This window comes from Anarrhichthys ocellatus, unplaced genomic scaffold, assembly GCF_004355925.1.
Source record: "Anarrhichthys ocellatus isolate YVR2014 unplaced genomic scaffold, GSC_Weel_1.0 scaffold134, whole genome shotgun sequence".
Taxonomy (NCBI): domain Eukaryota; kingdom Metazoa; phylum Chordata; class Actinopteri; order Perciformes; family Anarhichadidae; genus Anarrhichthys; species Anarrhichthys ocellatus.
The window spans coordinates 1-14,146 of NW_022280164.1; the positions used below are offsets into that span (position 1 = coordinate 1).

The 14,146-nt window shown below is 40.3% G+C and overlaps 1 protein-coding gene across 1 annotated transcript; it reads right to left on the reverse strand.

Moving 5' to 3' along the window:
- Positions 1 to 3,948: 3,948 nt before the first annotated feature.
- imp4 (IMP U3 small nucleolar ribonucleoprotein 4) lies at positions 3,949 to 13,800 on the reverse strand. Its single transcript, XM_031877363.1, has 9 exons — positions 13,171 to 13,800; positions 12,516 to 12,624; positions 12,320 to 12,403; positions 12,098 to 12,207; positions 10,985 to 11,117; positions 6,938 to 7,092; positions 6,743 to 6,837; positions 6,572 to 6,645; positions 3,949 to 5,162 (listed from the first exon to the last, which is right to left on the reverse strand). Exons 1-9 carry the CDS (start codon positions 13,186 to 13,188, stop codon positions 5,050 to 5,052), a joined length of 891 nt encoding a protein of 296 aa, XP_031733223.1. The 5' UTR covers positions 13,189 to 13,800; the 3' UTR covers positions 3,949 to 5,049.
- Between the last annotated feature and the right edge of the window lie 346 nt (positions 13,801 to 14,146).

Sequence of the window (14,146 nt, forward strand, 5' to 3'; positions counted from 1 at the left end):
TCAAAGATTTTCCCTTCGGTTTGTTAGGGACAACCCTTCGGTTCATTCGGGTGAAGGGACTCAAGACAGTTGATTTCAGTTTCATGATGTTTTCATTAGAATCTGATGCTTACACATTTCTACTGATTTAAGGTACATTCTCCGCCTTTTATGCTCTTAAAAGACGTTACGAGCTGGGAAGAGGCCAAAAGCTCATTTTGTGAAAGTCAACATAGTTTCAAAGATTTTCTTCAAAAAAGTGGATTTTGTGAAAGGAAACAGTTTCAAAGATTTTCTTCAAAAAAGTGGATTTTGTGAAAGTAAACAGTTTCAAAGATATCCTTCAAAAAAGTGGATTTTGTGAAAGTAAACATAGTTTCAAAGAATTTCCTCGAAAAAGTGGATTTTGTGAAAGTAAATATAGTTTCAAAGATTTTCTTCAAAAAAGTGGATTTTGTGAAAGTAAACATAGTTTCAAAGATATCCTTCAAAATAGTTGGCGCAGGACAGCTGATTTCACAGTTTCATGATGTTTTCATTAGAATCTGCTTTTTAAACACCTTTACTGGTTTAAGGTACATTCTCAGCCTTTTATGCTCTCAAAAGATGTTTCAGGCTTGGAAGTGGCCAAAAGTGGATTTTGTGAAAGTAAAAATAGTTTTAATGATATTCTTCAAAATACTGGCTCCAGACAGCTGATTTCACAGTTTCATGATGTTTTCATTCGAACCTGCTTTTGAAACACCTTTACTGGTTTCAGGTACATTCTCAGCCTTTTATAAAAGACATAGTTTCAAAGATTTTCTTCAAAAAAGTGGATTCAGTGAAAGTAAACAGTTTCAAAGATATTCTTCAAAAAAGTGGATTTTGTGAAAGTAAATATAGTTTCAAAGATTTTCTTCAAAAAAGTGGATTTTGTGAAAGTAAACATAGTTTCAAAGATATTATTCAAAAAAGTGGCTCAGGACAGTTGATTGAACAGTTTCATGTCATTTTCATGAATACCTGATGCTTTCACCACTACTGCCAAAATATGCATTTTCACTTTTTATGCTCTTAAAGTGACTGATTACATGGCAAGTTACTGGCAAGTTCATCAGATCTGTTGATGTACTCTTGCCATATGTCACTTTAGGTTGCTGTAGCTGTGTTCAGGCAACTACAGGATTCAGTCCGTACAAGATGCGATTCGGGCAGTAAGTTGTCCTATTGACATCCTGCTCAGTCTGGAGGGTAGGGAGAGTTTCTCCTCTGCTGGTGAGTATGGGACAAGGTTGGCAGACACTCTGTCCACAGGGGTAGAGGCAGTTAAAAGGCATCAAGTGAATGCCTCAGGTCAGCAGAACATGGCTTCTGATTTTTGTGCCAAGTACCAGTACTATTTAGAGGGGGAGTTTGTATGGATGTATAATAGAGTCAGGAAACTTGGTATGCGCCCTACGTTACAGAGGCAGTTTAGAGGCCCTTACAAGATTTTAGAAATAGTGACTCTTATCTTATCAGGCTGGTTGAGTGAGGGACGGGAATGGTTGTCCATTTCAACGCACTCAAATCTTTTCTCTGTTCCCTGACTGAAGCATCAGCAGCTCAGGAGGGGGATGGAGTACCCCGACAATGGCAAACCAACTCCAGACTTCCATCTGAGGTCCCCTTTAGCTCGACCTGGGTCATCATGCACAGCCGCCTGAGAAGGAACCAGGGAGAAGAGGGACAGAATTGCTAGCCCCTAGGCCATCAGAAAAGGAAAGCGACTCCACAGCTGAACCGACGTCGGAGATCATGTAGGCGATCGGAAGTTACTCATCAAGGGGATGAAATAGAGCCTTAGCCCTGCCAGTCCCAGTTTTTGAGACTGATGCCTCAGCCCACTCTTCAGAGACAAAGGAAGCTTGTTACTGAATCCCACAGGAGAAGGGGACGACGGAGGGTACCACCATCGGGCATGCGCCCTCCAAGCTGTTAGTCCACTGACTATGATATGGTGTCAATGTGACTTAAGTGCATGTCCTGTAATGGTAATTTTTTACGTAGTATATATTTTTACTTATGTAGTATATATTTCTACTCAGTATTAGGGGTGGGGGAAAAAATCAATACAGCATAGTATCGCGATATTTTGCCTGGCGATATTGTATCGATACACGGAGGCCAAGTATCGATCTTTTATTATATAAACTATTTTTAAAAAAATGAAAAAAAAATGAAAAAACATTTACTAGAAAAATCAAATCAATTGCTTTTTCAGTCCACTAGATGGTGCTGAGTTATTTTCTGGTGAGGTCAGCAAAGGTCCTGGGTCAGCGTGATTGGTGGGAAGTTGGTCAAAACAAAGATGGAGACATCTGGACTCACAACAGGGTTAAATCTGCCAACAGTAGCCAGGCTCATGGGGAGAGTGCAGCGCATAACTGTATCTCTCTCTGCCCTTGACGTCCACGCATCGCAAGTTATACTGAGTTACAGTGGCGGCTGGTGAACAATTTTCTAGGTAGGGCCATCCTATCAATTTCAGCAAACATCCCAGTATGATTTAATGCAAAAAAATGAAAGTATCAAACACGCATTACTACTTTGCAGTTAAATATTTAACATTTATTCCAACACGGAAAAAAGCAGTAAATAACACTTATATAATATAATATAATAGAACATGTTTATTTATTGAGATGCCCCTATGGACCCTGTTATCGGAGGTAAAGATCAGGAGAAGTAAACATGAAGTGTAATTATGAATACTGATGTTAAATTAAGCTATGATGAGTTTTCACTGTTAATTTACCATCTCAATTAAATGTTGATGCCTCCATAACCAAGTTAAGCAGACGAGACTGAGGACAACTATGTAGAAGAAAAGATGTTCACTTTGCCTAATATGTAGCTTGACAGAGTTCTCCATGTGTGTCCTGGTGTTCCTTACCTCCTCATCCCTCACTCCCTAACTGTCATGCTGGATCTGTCCCCGTTGTTTTAAAAGCTAAATAAGTTATTAGCATGACGTCATCCAGCTAGCCAAACCTGTCTGGTACAGCTAGTACAGAAGCTTTGCATGTACTGCTTCCCTTTCCCGCTAGTCTGCTGTCTGATTGTGAGGTCAGGCTGATCTGATATCAGCTCTTTGGCCTGCAGAATCTCCGCCAAAGTTCTCCTCTCAAACGGGTCTTGGACGAGTAGTCCTCGCGCTGGCGCTCGCACTCGCCTGTAGAGACTTCTCCTGACAAGAACGCGCAGCCAGGGCTTGTTAACACCTAATAACCAGGGCATTCCGTGTAGAGGGCATTCACAATTTCGCAAAACACGCCAACATGTCTAACAGTACGCATTATGTTGTGACGAATGAACCTTCTCTGCGCAGAGAATAAATACTTAAAATACAACCTGGCTTTTGGTATTATGTATTTCAGCATGAAAAGACTCACGCAAAGCGGGTATCGGAATTTTTTCCACCACAGTCCTCCGTTAAGAGGAGGGGAAACTATAGTGAACTTGGGTTGCAGTGTCTTCGGAGACTATGACAACTTATTAAACACTAATGGGTTTTACAGTTGTCACTGTCGAAGACTCTGTGAGCTGGTCACACTCAGCTCGACTTGATTGCTGAGACGAAGAACTGATAAATCAAGAGCCGAGCAAGTGGCAGTGCGTGTCTGGGGAGCTGAGGTAACGTGCCTGACGAAGCCACTGCTATTGTGTTTTGTTCGCCAGCCGCGAAGACAGTAAGTAAAGGGAAGATGTTCCTATGGTAGGGCGGCTGCTAGTAAAGCTGTGTGGGCCCCTGACACGCTGTTTCAGCACTGGACCAGCAATTCCCCCACGGGTTTACGCTGCATGCCAGGTCAGACTAGCGCCACAAGCCTAGACCCCGGGGGAGGGTCTCGATCACCCGGGATTAGAAGTCATTTTAATATAGTAAAATAATAAGTGTTTTTTGGTCCTGTTTATTGCGGTCTTTGTATCAATATGTGGTTACGTGAAGACTTTTAATAGATCGTTATACAGTAGTAATGTATCCGTGGGACCGGGGGATCACTGGGGGGAAGTTAGGTATAGGAGGATACCTTTTCTAGCTCAGTTTAAACAGTGTGCTCTATTAGTGTGAAGCAATTGTGCCTATTTGGGGTGAAATCTGGTGTGCCTTTTACTGAATTCAGGGTGTTTGATTGAATGCCCTTTGCAGCGCAATGAGTGCATCAGAGGTATTTCTGGTTGGTGGGGGATGGACTTGTCTGAGGAGGTATGTTACAGTGTGGCCAGTCTGCTGGGTTCACGAGGAGCCTGCTGTTGTCTGATGAAATGATCGGAGTGAAATAAAGAGCCTCCAATTGTTTTGTCTTACATGATTGTGAAGTATGTATTGTTCTTAAATCTCTGACACTGGATTTAGCGTTTTGCAACCGTTTGTGTTTATTTACAAATGACATGCGAGTTGTGAATCAGAGGCACGTACGTTTGTTCAGATACAAATCACTCTGCATTTATTTGTACTACGAGACACAGATTTAAAGATAACTGCATTTTTTTGCTCCATGATTTGTTCTTCATGAACACAACTGTATGTTCAGACAGCAAATGAATGTGGGATCTTGTTTTTGCAGCACAGCTCCAAACAACCCTACAGTTCCATTGGTGAGAAAGAACAAGTACCTGTGTCACCTGAATCCTAACTGATGAAATTACATAGGGGGATGCTCAATCCCCTGCAGTTGTCACTTACAGTAAATATTTGCACACATAAGTATAAACACCATTGAGCCAACATAGATCATTACGCATTTTATATTTTAAAAAAACAACACAACAGTTTTAATACAGAACAGTATGCATTAGTTCTTTGTTAATCAATCGTTTTATCAAAAAAGGCCTAATTTAGTTGAAATCTACTTTCACTCATGATGGATTTGATGCAGTTCGACTATGGTAAACCCTTTATTTTAACAAATTATAGTTCTATCATATTTGGTACGCAACAAACAAAAACGTCATTTTATGAACTCCACATTTAAAAAAAAAAAAAAAAAAAAAAACAGTCCAAAAAGCATTTTTTGACAACAGTTTGTTCTGCTTTATTAGTTCCTATTGCACACTGAGGAACCTCCTCTTCTTGGCTGTGTGTGTGTATGCATGGTGACGCCACTCCACATCCGCGGTGCTCTCATTCTCCAGGGTGCCGAGTTTGATCATATACACTGAGTAAAAGGACAGATGTTAAAATTCTACACATCCCAGAAGAAAAGTAGTACAGAACAGAGGAATACTATTTCCTGAGAACAGGAGCCTTTAGTACGAAGCGGGATCAACATACCCAGGATTTATTTTGGTATGACAATAGTTTAGCCTTATTCTTTCAGCTGTAACCCCGGCGGTGACAAAAACACTTGGAGGCAAATAAAAAATAAATGTAAATACATAATTCAAAGAGGTAAAAATGTTTCCCTCCATAATTTATAATCTCATACAGTGTACATAAAAGTAACTGAAGCAAAGTAACACAAGGCAACACATCCAGTCTGTGACTAAGACACGACTCCGACACACGGCTCAAGAAGCATATATGATATATGATGTGAAAATATGACAAGGAATATGTACTGATTTCCCCCCCCCCCCACAAGTTCGTTTCACACCGCCGGGGTTGCAACTTAAAGAATAAGGCTAAAATGTAGTCACACCCCATAAGAATACATCAGCAACACATTCATTTAATATAATACACACATGTAATTAGATTCAGATCTATCGTGCTCTAGACGAAGCAGTGAAATTAGAACTTCATTTACACATCAATGTGTAAATGAACTTACTTCAACTGTGTTGCTTTTAGTTTGGATTATGATTTTAACTTCTTTGAATTTGTGTAATATTATCTAAATACCCACAGGCCGAGCTTTGATTGGTCAGTCGAAGGTGCTTTTGAGTAGATCACTTATTTGAAACATAATATACTCCTTCATACAAAGTTAAGCGAGCCATCCAGTTCAGGGTGAAAAGTCTCGTCGTCAAAGATTCACTCACACAGTTTCTTTAGAAATTTATTTCTCTCGTAATTCCTCTCTCGTTAAACTTCCTCATGAGTAATACGTTTTCAGTTTTATCTCGTCCTGTAGAGACGTTTATTAACACTGATATTTTTACACGACATTCACAGCCCTCTCATGAAGACAAAGCTTTTCTAGTGTTTTTCGTTTGAATTCTGGACTGGGTTTAGCCTAGCTCAGACTCAAGGCTGTGTTGAGACCGACATTAGCACTGCGAGAAAAAAAGCTTTTCTTTTTTAGAGTTTTGTTATACGAGAACAAAACAAAGACTGTTAAACGGATCCCGTGTGTTTAGTCATTTAAAAATCTGGTCCAAGTTCAAGACCCAGTGGGACGTTTCACAAGTAGTAAATACACATAGCAGCGCTCTCTGGTGGACAGACCACACGATGAAATGCCATCAGTGTTTCTATGCTCCTTTTAACCACGCAAAGCTAGGGAACGTACACGTTGTATTTGGATAAGTTACTACACTGTTTACCCCCGGCTACCAGTCTTAGTGCTAAGCTAATATATAAATATAGAAGATGAAAAATCTCTTAACATCTATTCATACTTACATTTCATCTCAAACCTGGGTCCCACTTCTGTCAGCTCGATGTTCTTGTGATCCGTTTTCTTGTAGGTGTGATGCCTGCAATAAAGAAAAATAAAGAAAACGTGTTACTCATATCACTGTTCACCGCAAAGTCTTTATGGCATGTACACCGAGGCAGTCGTTTCACACTGACCTGAAAGAGATGAAGTCCTCCTGGTTGGCGAATGTAATGACACGCCTACTGTCCTCCTTCGGCACTGGAAACAGATACTTGAGGATATTTGAAACCTGCGTGAGCAAAATGATCAATTAGTTGTATCCAAAAACCAAACAGGTGACAGAGAATATCAACTGCACGTGCATAAAGCACAGTCCGGCACTCACTCACCCTACTGCCGAGTCGTGAGGAGAAGTTGTGAAAGATGAGGTGGGGGTAGGCCTCCGACATGGTGCCTATGTCTGGGACATCGTGCCTCATCACTACGTTGTACAGCGTGAAGTAAGCCGTGGGTCCGAACGGCAAGTGGCACACCACCAGGCCGTCTGAAAATATACAGGCACCAAAATAAATAAATCAGATGCTCCATGTGCAGCGTCTCTGTACTCACTCTTTATACTCTGATTACAGCTGCACTCCGTTTAAAATCCCATGCAATCTTGTTTTCCTTTTACTACTCGGATAAATGTCTTTTGGGTTGGTTGTCATTAAATTTAGTGCCAACACACAACATGCCATTATTACGGTGTTAAGCGGATGTGTTTACCATGGTCGCCATCTTTAATCCATGTGTTAGCAGGCTACTACTGAGTTTGAGGGTAATTCAATTATGGTTCATCCTCTGGGGAGCATGAATGTCCTAAAATGATTCCATGGCAGCCCAAAGACTCGCTTTGGCGTTTCGCTTCCCTCGCTCTTTCCCTCTCATAGACACTCTCCTGGGCGAGTGTGTGTGTGACGTATGAGGCGTGTGACAAGCAACCACCCAGTGAACATCACAGGTAATATCCCATTCATTAATAAATCAGTCAAATAAATATATAAATAACTATTAAATAATAAATTAAATGAATGATGATGAAGAGACTGCCTGTTGAATTTAAATTTAACTACGTGAATAATTAGTAAAACTTCATAAACTTCGGGGCGACCATGGCTCACTGGGTTGGCTGGTAACCACAAGGTCGACGGTTCGATCCTTGACTGGGACGTGTCATGTGTCGAAGTGTCCCTGAGCAGGACACTGAACCCCTAACGGCTCCCTGGGCACCCGTCATTGGCAGCCCACTGCTCCCTATATACAGGGATGGGTCAAATGCAGAGACAAATTTCCCCCTTAACGGGATCAATATAGTATAATAAATTAAAATGAATAAACAAAACATTTAAAATGACCAATCTGACTTCAAACTATAGTTCACCACCTCAGAGTGTCGCTCAGATTCCAGGATATTCTGATGTGGAATTTCAAAATGAAAGCACCTCTAACACGTAATATAAAATAATCCCTCGAAATTTAGATTAGTTTTACTGGAATGATCCCGCTGCATTAGAGGGTTTAATTAAACAGTGAAACTATTTTAGAAAAGAAATGAAAATATGAAGCTATGTATCGTATATCCCAAAAAACAGCAAAATTTCCCCATTCACTTGAATGGGGTTTCGGCGTCAAGAGAGCAAAAAAAAACACTTAAATTTGGGCCCATATTGACTAGCCATACATTAACGTAGAAAAATTATTCAAAGTTTAAAACGTGGACTTTATTCAGCCAAAGGGACATTTTGATAGCTAGCACAGTTTTCATGAAGTCACAGATTAAGTTTCAGGAAAATTTTGGGTCTGTTTCAGATTTTATAATGGGTGTGTATTGCACGGCTCGTTAAGAGCTAGAGTGAGGGCATAACTGTCAGAGTGGAGTGGAGCAGGAAAATATTCAGTGATTTTTAGAAACAAATTGCTCCAGCTCCCACAATTTTTACTCTTTATACACCATTTTTGGCCAAAAAGCTTGGAAATGTTGTGCTGTCGCACACAGAGGTCTGTGGAATCCAACGGACTTACACATTTGGCTCAAAGAGCCGCAGAGCGACATGAACTCCAACCAACTGCTCCATTAGACTCCATGTTAAATCTGACCACTCATTTCTCAAAGAAAGCAGACGGTACCAGTTTTGTATATTGCTCTGGAGCTCACATTTTTAATTCCACAAACATAAAAAACACATTAACGCATTTGCCAGAGTCTTATCTTTCTCACGGTACCCATACTTTGGCACTCAGACTCCTGCTAATTTGTTAAAAGGAGTTAGGGGTTTTGTTCAAAATCACTGTTTACTATAATGTTTCTTAATCAGTCTGCCTCTAACACCAGGTGCGTCCTCACCATGGCAACCAGTTACACACACGCACGCAGGCTCTCTCTCTCTCTCTCTCTGTCTCTACATACACACACACGATATTCAAGGAAAGATCATTAGACTTCCTGTCTGCCTGTCTCACTCACTCACTCAGTCCATCTAACTGTCTGTCTGCCTGTCTCACTCACTCACTCTGTCTCTCTCTCCCTCTCTATCATACAGTCATTCAGGTCTTAGATATTTTTAGAGGACTTTCCCCCCCAACCCCCCCATTTCAAATTAAAAGCCCCACAGAATGAATTCTAACTGGAATGCTTGTGATGAAGCCTCTCATTTTAGTGTCAAACATTATGATTCTGTCTCCTCTCCCCCTCTCTCACCCACCCAGTCCCACCCTTTCAAAATAAAAGCCCCACAAATACAAGATTCAATCCAAGAGTCTGAATCTAAAATGCAGAAAAGAGAGTAGCGCTATCTCAATTGAACCTGAATGACACTACCGGTAACATTGCCGTGTGTATATATTGCGATTTCTTCGGGCAGTAGAAGCCACACTGTCAAAATTTCTTTAGGAATTTTCTAGTTAAAATTGCTACCCAAGTTTATGTGTCAGGTACTTAGTTTTGTGTTGACTACCTAAATATCCCTTTAAATAACATCCTCCCGCACGTCGGGGGCGCCTATAAATTGTCCAAAATCATGGGAAAATTCACACATAAATCAAAATGGCCATCTCCCGGTATGGTTTAGAGCCTGGTCCTAGGAGACTTTTTTAAAAGTCTTTATGGGATACATGCGTCTTCCAAATTTCATACATGTAGGTGAAACGTAGCGATGGGGCTGCTCTTTTGAAAATTTGTAGGGGGCGCTATGGAGGCAATTCAAAACGGTCAAGCCAAAATCACATATAAAATATGTCTTCCCATGACATATGACACATTTACAAAGTTTCATGAGTTTTTGATCATCCCAAGCCACTGAACCATCAACTTCTTCTTCATGGCGAATGATGCGTTGCCACAGCAACAGCGTTAAAAAAAACTCACAATATTCCTGATGAAGCATCTTCAATGTCATAAGGCTTTCCTTACTAAATTTAAAACTGATCTGATCAACTGGCTAGGAGGAGTAAATAAAAGTATAAAATGTGACATTTCCTTTTGCCAGTAGGTGGCGCTATGAGCTGTTGGCATTGATATATGCTCAGACTTGAAGTAGCATCATGCATATGTAATTTTTTGGAGATTAAATAATGTACCTTGGAGTTATTACAACTTTATTGTTCATGCCGAATGAGGCAAAATGGCCACCACAGTCACGGTTCTTCCATGAAAACTCACGAATTGAATAACTTTTCATCACAAAGGTCTGAAGAGCATCCTAACCAAATTTGAGGTTGATCCCATTAATTCTGTAGGAGGAGTTTGTTAAAGTACAAAGGCTGAAAACTGCGAAAAGTGACAAAAAAGCACAATGTGGCAGGCTGCAAATTTGGTGATTTTAGGACAAATGGTTGAGAAGTTATGTGTATTTATATATAAGCCACGCCCCTAAGACGTTTATTGGTCCATATCTTGTGAACTCAAAAGAGATATCAAAAAGCTTTTAATAACCTTTGATGATGTAGAACCAATAATGATCCTGAGCAAATTTGGTAGTAATCGGACTCGGAGTGTAGGAGTTTGCAAAAGTGTGTTTTTCACAAAATTCAAGGTGGCGGATCATCTAAGTAGGCGGAGTTTAGGGGTCTGAGAGGCTTTTTTGTAGAAATAGCAGAGTTGAACATGTGTGTTGAATTTCAAGTAAATCGGACATAAGGGCCGAGGGGCGTCGCCGGTCCAAATTCTAGGGGGCACTAGAGAGCCATTTTTTTTACACACAAATATTCAACCTATATCAGATGGCTATAATCACCAGGAATGACAAGTGTGCAAAATTTGGTGAGTTTTTGAGTTTTGCAAGTCCGCCAAATATGCGCCCGATGTACTATGTGTATTCGAATTTCAATAGGGCCTTCGCGGCCCGACGTTGTCGGTTGCTCGTGCTCTAATAAAAGACTGAGGTAAAACACAGGCGTACCTGGCTGTCCTCTGGTTTCATGCACGATGACGAGGTCTGTGACGTTGTTGGCTTTACAGGCTCTCACCAGCGCGTTGATCTCGTGGTTTCCTCTGTTCATGCGCTGGGCTCCAGGGAACATCAGCTTTGCCTCCTGTAACCCCACACACACCCACACACATTGTTCTCCGATCTCTTTGGTTGCTCTCGGCTGTCAAGTTTGTGATGAAGAAAAGACAGTTGTTTGTAAGTCTGCTCTTTACTCCAACACGTCTCTCAAGTGTCTCTGTTGTTCAGTAGTTTGTGCTTTTATTTTCTTCAAATAAGCAGCAGTAACTCGTCCGTTCGAGTCCCACGTGTTCTAGTTTTTTTTCTATACTAGTTTGGTGTTGTTAAACTACAATTCATCAAGACCTTTTGATGTTTTTTGATTCGTCCTACACCGAGGCATGAGAGAAAAACAAATTTTCCTTCAAGAATTCCAGATAAGAGGAGGTGAGTGATTTACAAATGGTCATTTTGTGGCTGAAGTATTCCATTGCTGATTATAAGCAGCCTTAAACTGGCCAAACATGTTAATGTAGGACCTTTCCCCCAATGCATGCTGGGATAGGCTTTAGTCCATCTAAGGCTCCAAACAAGAATATGATTGTTAGCCTTGTTGGATTGAAATTATTTTATCATTGATTATATTATTAATCATTATATTATCCATTTCATTACCATTTTTGGTCTATCAATAAATAAATTTAAAAAATCTGGAGTAAATGGAGCAAACGCTGCATTTTTAGATTTGTCATTTACAGATGACAAAGTAACTTGTAATTTGGTAATTTTGTTTTTAGAAACGGCTCAATTTAACCACAACAGGCATTCATTTATTATCTTTTTATTACTGTGTACTTTATTTTCCATTATTGTATTGCATTATTGCAGTGGACAGTGTTCAGTCTATTTTTTACAGACATGATGGCAATTAATTGGTACTGTTCTAATTGAACACAGTCTCCATTTTATTTATAATTAGTTAAAAAAGAAACATCTTTTAAAAAAAGTACGGTAATGTAGTAGTATATCCTATAGGTCCATCTGCTGTCCTGACTGAGCCATTCATTGCAGACGAACCGGCCTTACCTTGGAAAACATCTTGAGTCTGGAGCTGGGGTCTCTGGATGTGGTGACCATGACTTTAGGATCTTCAACTCCTGCCCATTTATACTCATCGTCCATGTGGGAGCTGACACCTGCGCGGAGAAGACCCAAAAAATCAATATGAACAAACACATTGTTGCAAAGATCAGAAACGGGATGATATTAGACAGGATGCTGTTCATAATAAGAAATAATAACACCCGCCTTCGGCCCCTTCATCGTCGTACTCCAGTAGCTTCTGCAACTGCAGAGCATCTTTGCGTACCTCGGTTGGAAGGAGACGATTTTCTGCAGAGGGGAAAAAAGAAAAACAGCTTGTGTTGACACCAGGATCGTTTACACTGCCGACCAGCCGTCGTACCAAAACACAACAGGATGAAAAATGATAACGCCGTCCCACCTTCAAGCGCGCCCTTCAGCTTCTGTTTCTTCTCCTCAATTGTTCGGAGCCGGTCCTCTTGTGCCTTTCTATACAGGTACTCTCGTCTCAGTCTCACCTCCCGACGAAGCTGCAATGACAATATCACACCAGATCAACTCAAGCAAAGAGGTGCAGGCTCTTAATACGCTGATGTCATTTGGACAGGGAAAGGTGAGCTTGGTTCAGAAACTAGGGCGTTTGTGTGACAGAGCAAAATCAATCTAATCAGTCTTTTCACTACGACACCGTGGTTAAAGGTTATAAACTATAAAAAAGTTTTTTAAACGCAGTTCTGGGTGTCTTCTTTGTACAAGACTCAAAAATTAGCTTTTTTTTTTTTTTTTTAGCTATGCAACTTATAAATACACGATACAAAATCGATTTGTCGAACTTCACAAATCGATCTTTATCAAGATGTGGACCAGAACTGTGATGTTTACATTCAATGGCGATATCACGCGCACATGAATGACTAGTAACGTCACATTAATACATAGCTGCACTGCTAATGGAACATTTCATACCAAGCTATTAAAACTCCTCATGCTAATATATATCTTTTCTTTTAGTCATTTTTAGACTTACCATGGTGTTTCTTTAAAGAGGAACAGGGGAGCAGGCGAGGAGTACTCACATGGAGGTAGAAGGACATGCGTACAAGAGCTTCCTTCGTTGGCTGACAGGAGGAGCCAACCAAATCGCTCGATACTGACTTCTTCTTCTTTTATTTTTCCTGGCGGTTGGCAAACAGCTTTCGGCTGCATTACTGCCGCCCACTTATCTGGAGTGTGGACTAAGGACCTACCCTCTCTCTCATCCGATAACAGCAAAAAAACAAGAAAGAAAACTAAATAATTAAACAAACAAAAATAAACGAATGAAACAAACAAACACAAAAATATTAGCAATATTATTCTTGTTGACCCTAAATATTCTTGAAGAGGTTTCCTCGCTTTTAGTCCATTATTTAAAACTTCTCTCGCTGAATCATACTTCTGACAAAACAATGAAACTTCTTCACAAAATTCACACTTTCCATTATTATGCTTTCCAATTACAGAGGGCCAAATATCCTTCGAACCAGTTTCTTACTTGATACTGTATTCATATTCATTTTTGTATTTATTTATTTACTGATGCTTGTTATTGCATTATCGTTTTTGCTGCTATTTACAACTGCAAATTCCACCACTGTGGGACAAAGACAGGAATCGCTTCTCTTCCTGGTTAGGTAAAGTTAGAAAGATATTGACAGATTCGGAATTCCCGGTTCAATAAATCGTTAACGAAACGTTGCTAAAATACAAACGATACCTCCCTGTAACCGTAGTGAGGTAGACAACAAGCTACAACCTTAATTTAATTAAAACGGGCCGTTTTACGGACTCCTCCGAGCTGGACAATCTGCATTGGTCTCAATGAGCGGCCGGCTGCGAGACGAGTGCGCAGGGACCGTCTACAAAGTGCAATGCGGAAAATACCTACTACAACAATATTCAATAGCTTCACTGTCATGCAATGTAGTGTAACCAAAATCACTTCACACATGAATGGGCTCCTCCTTGTTGTACTACAAGTGTTATTTTGAAAAAATATGATTTTGATTAATT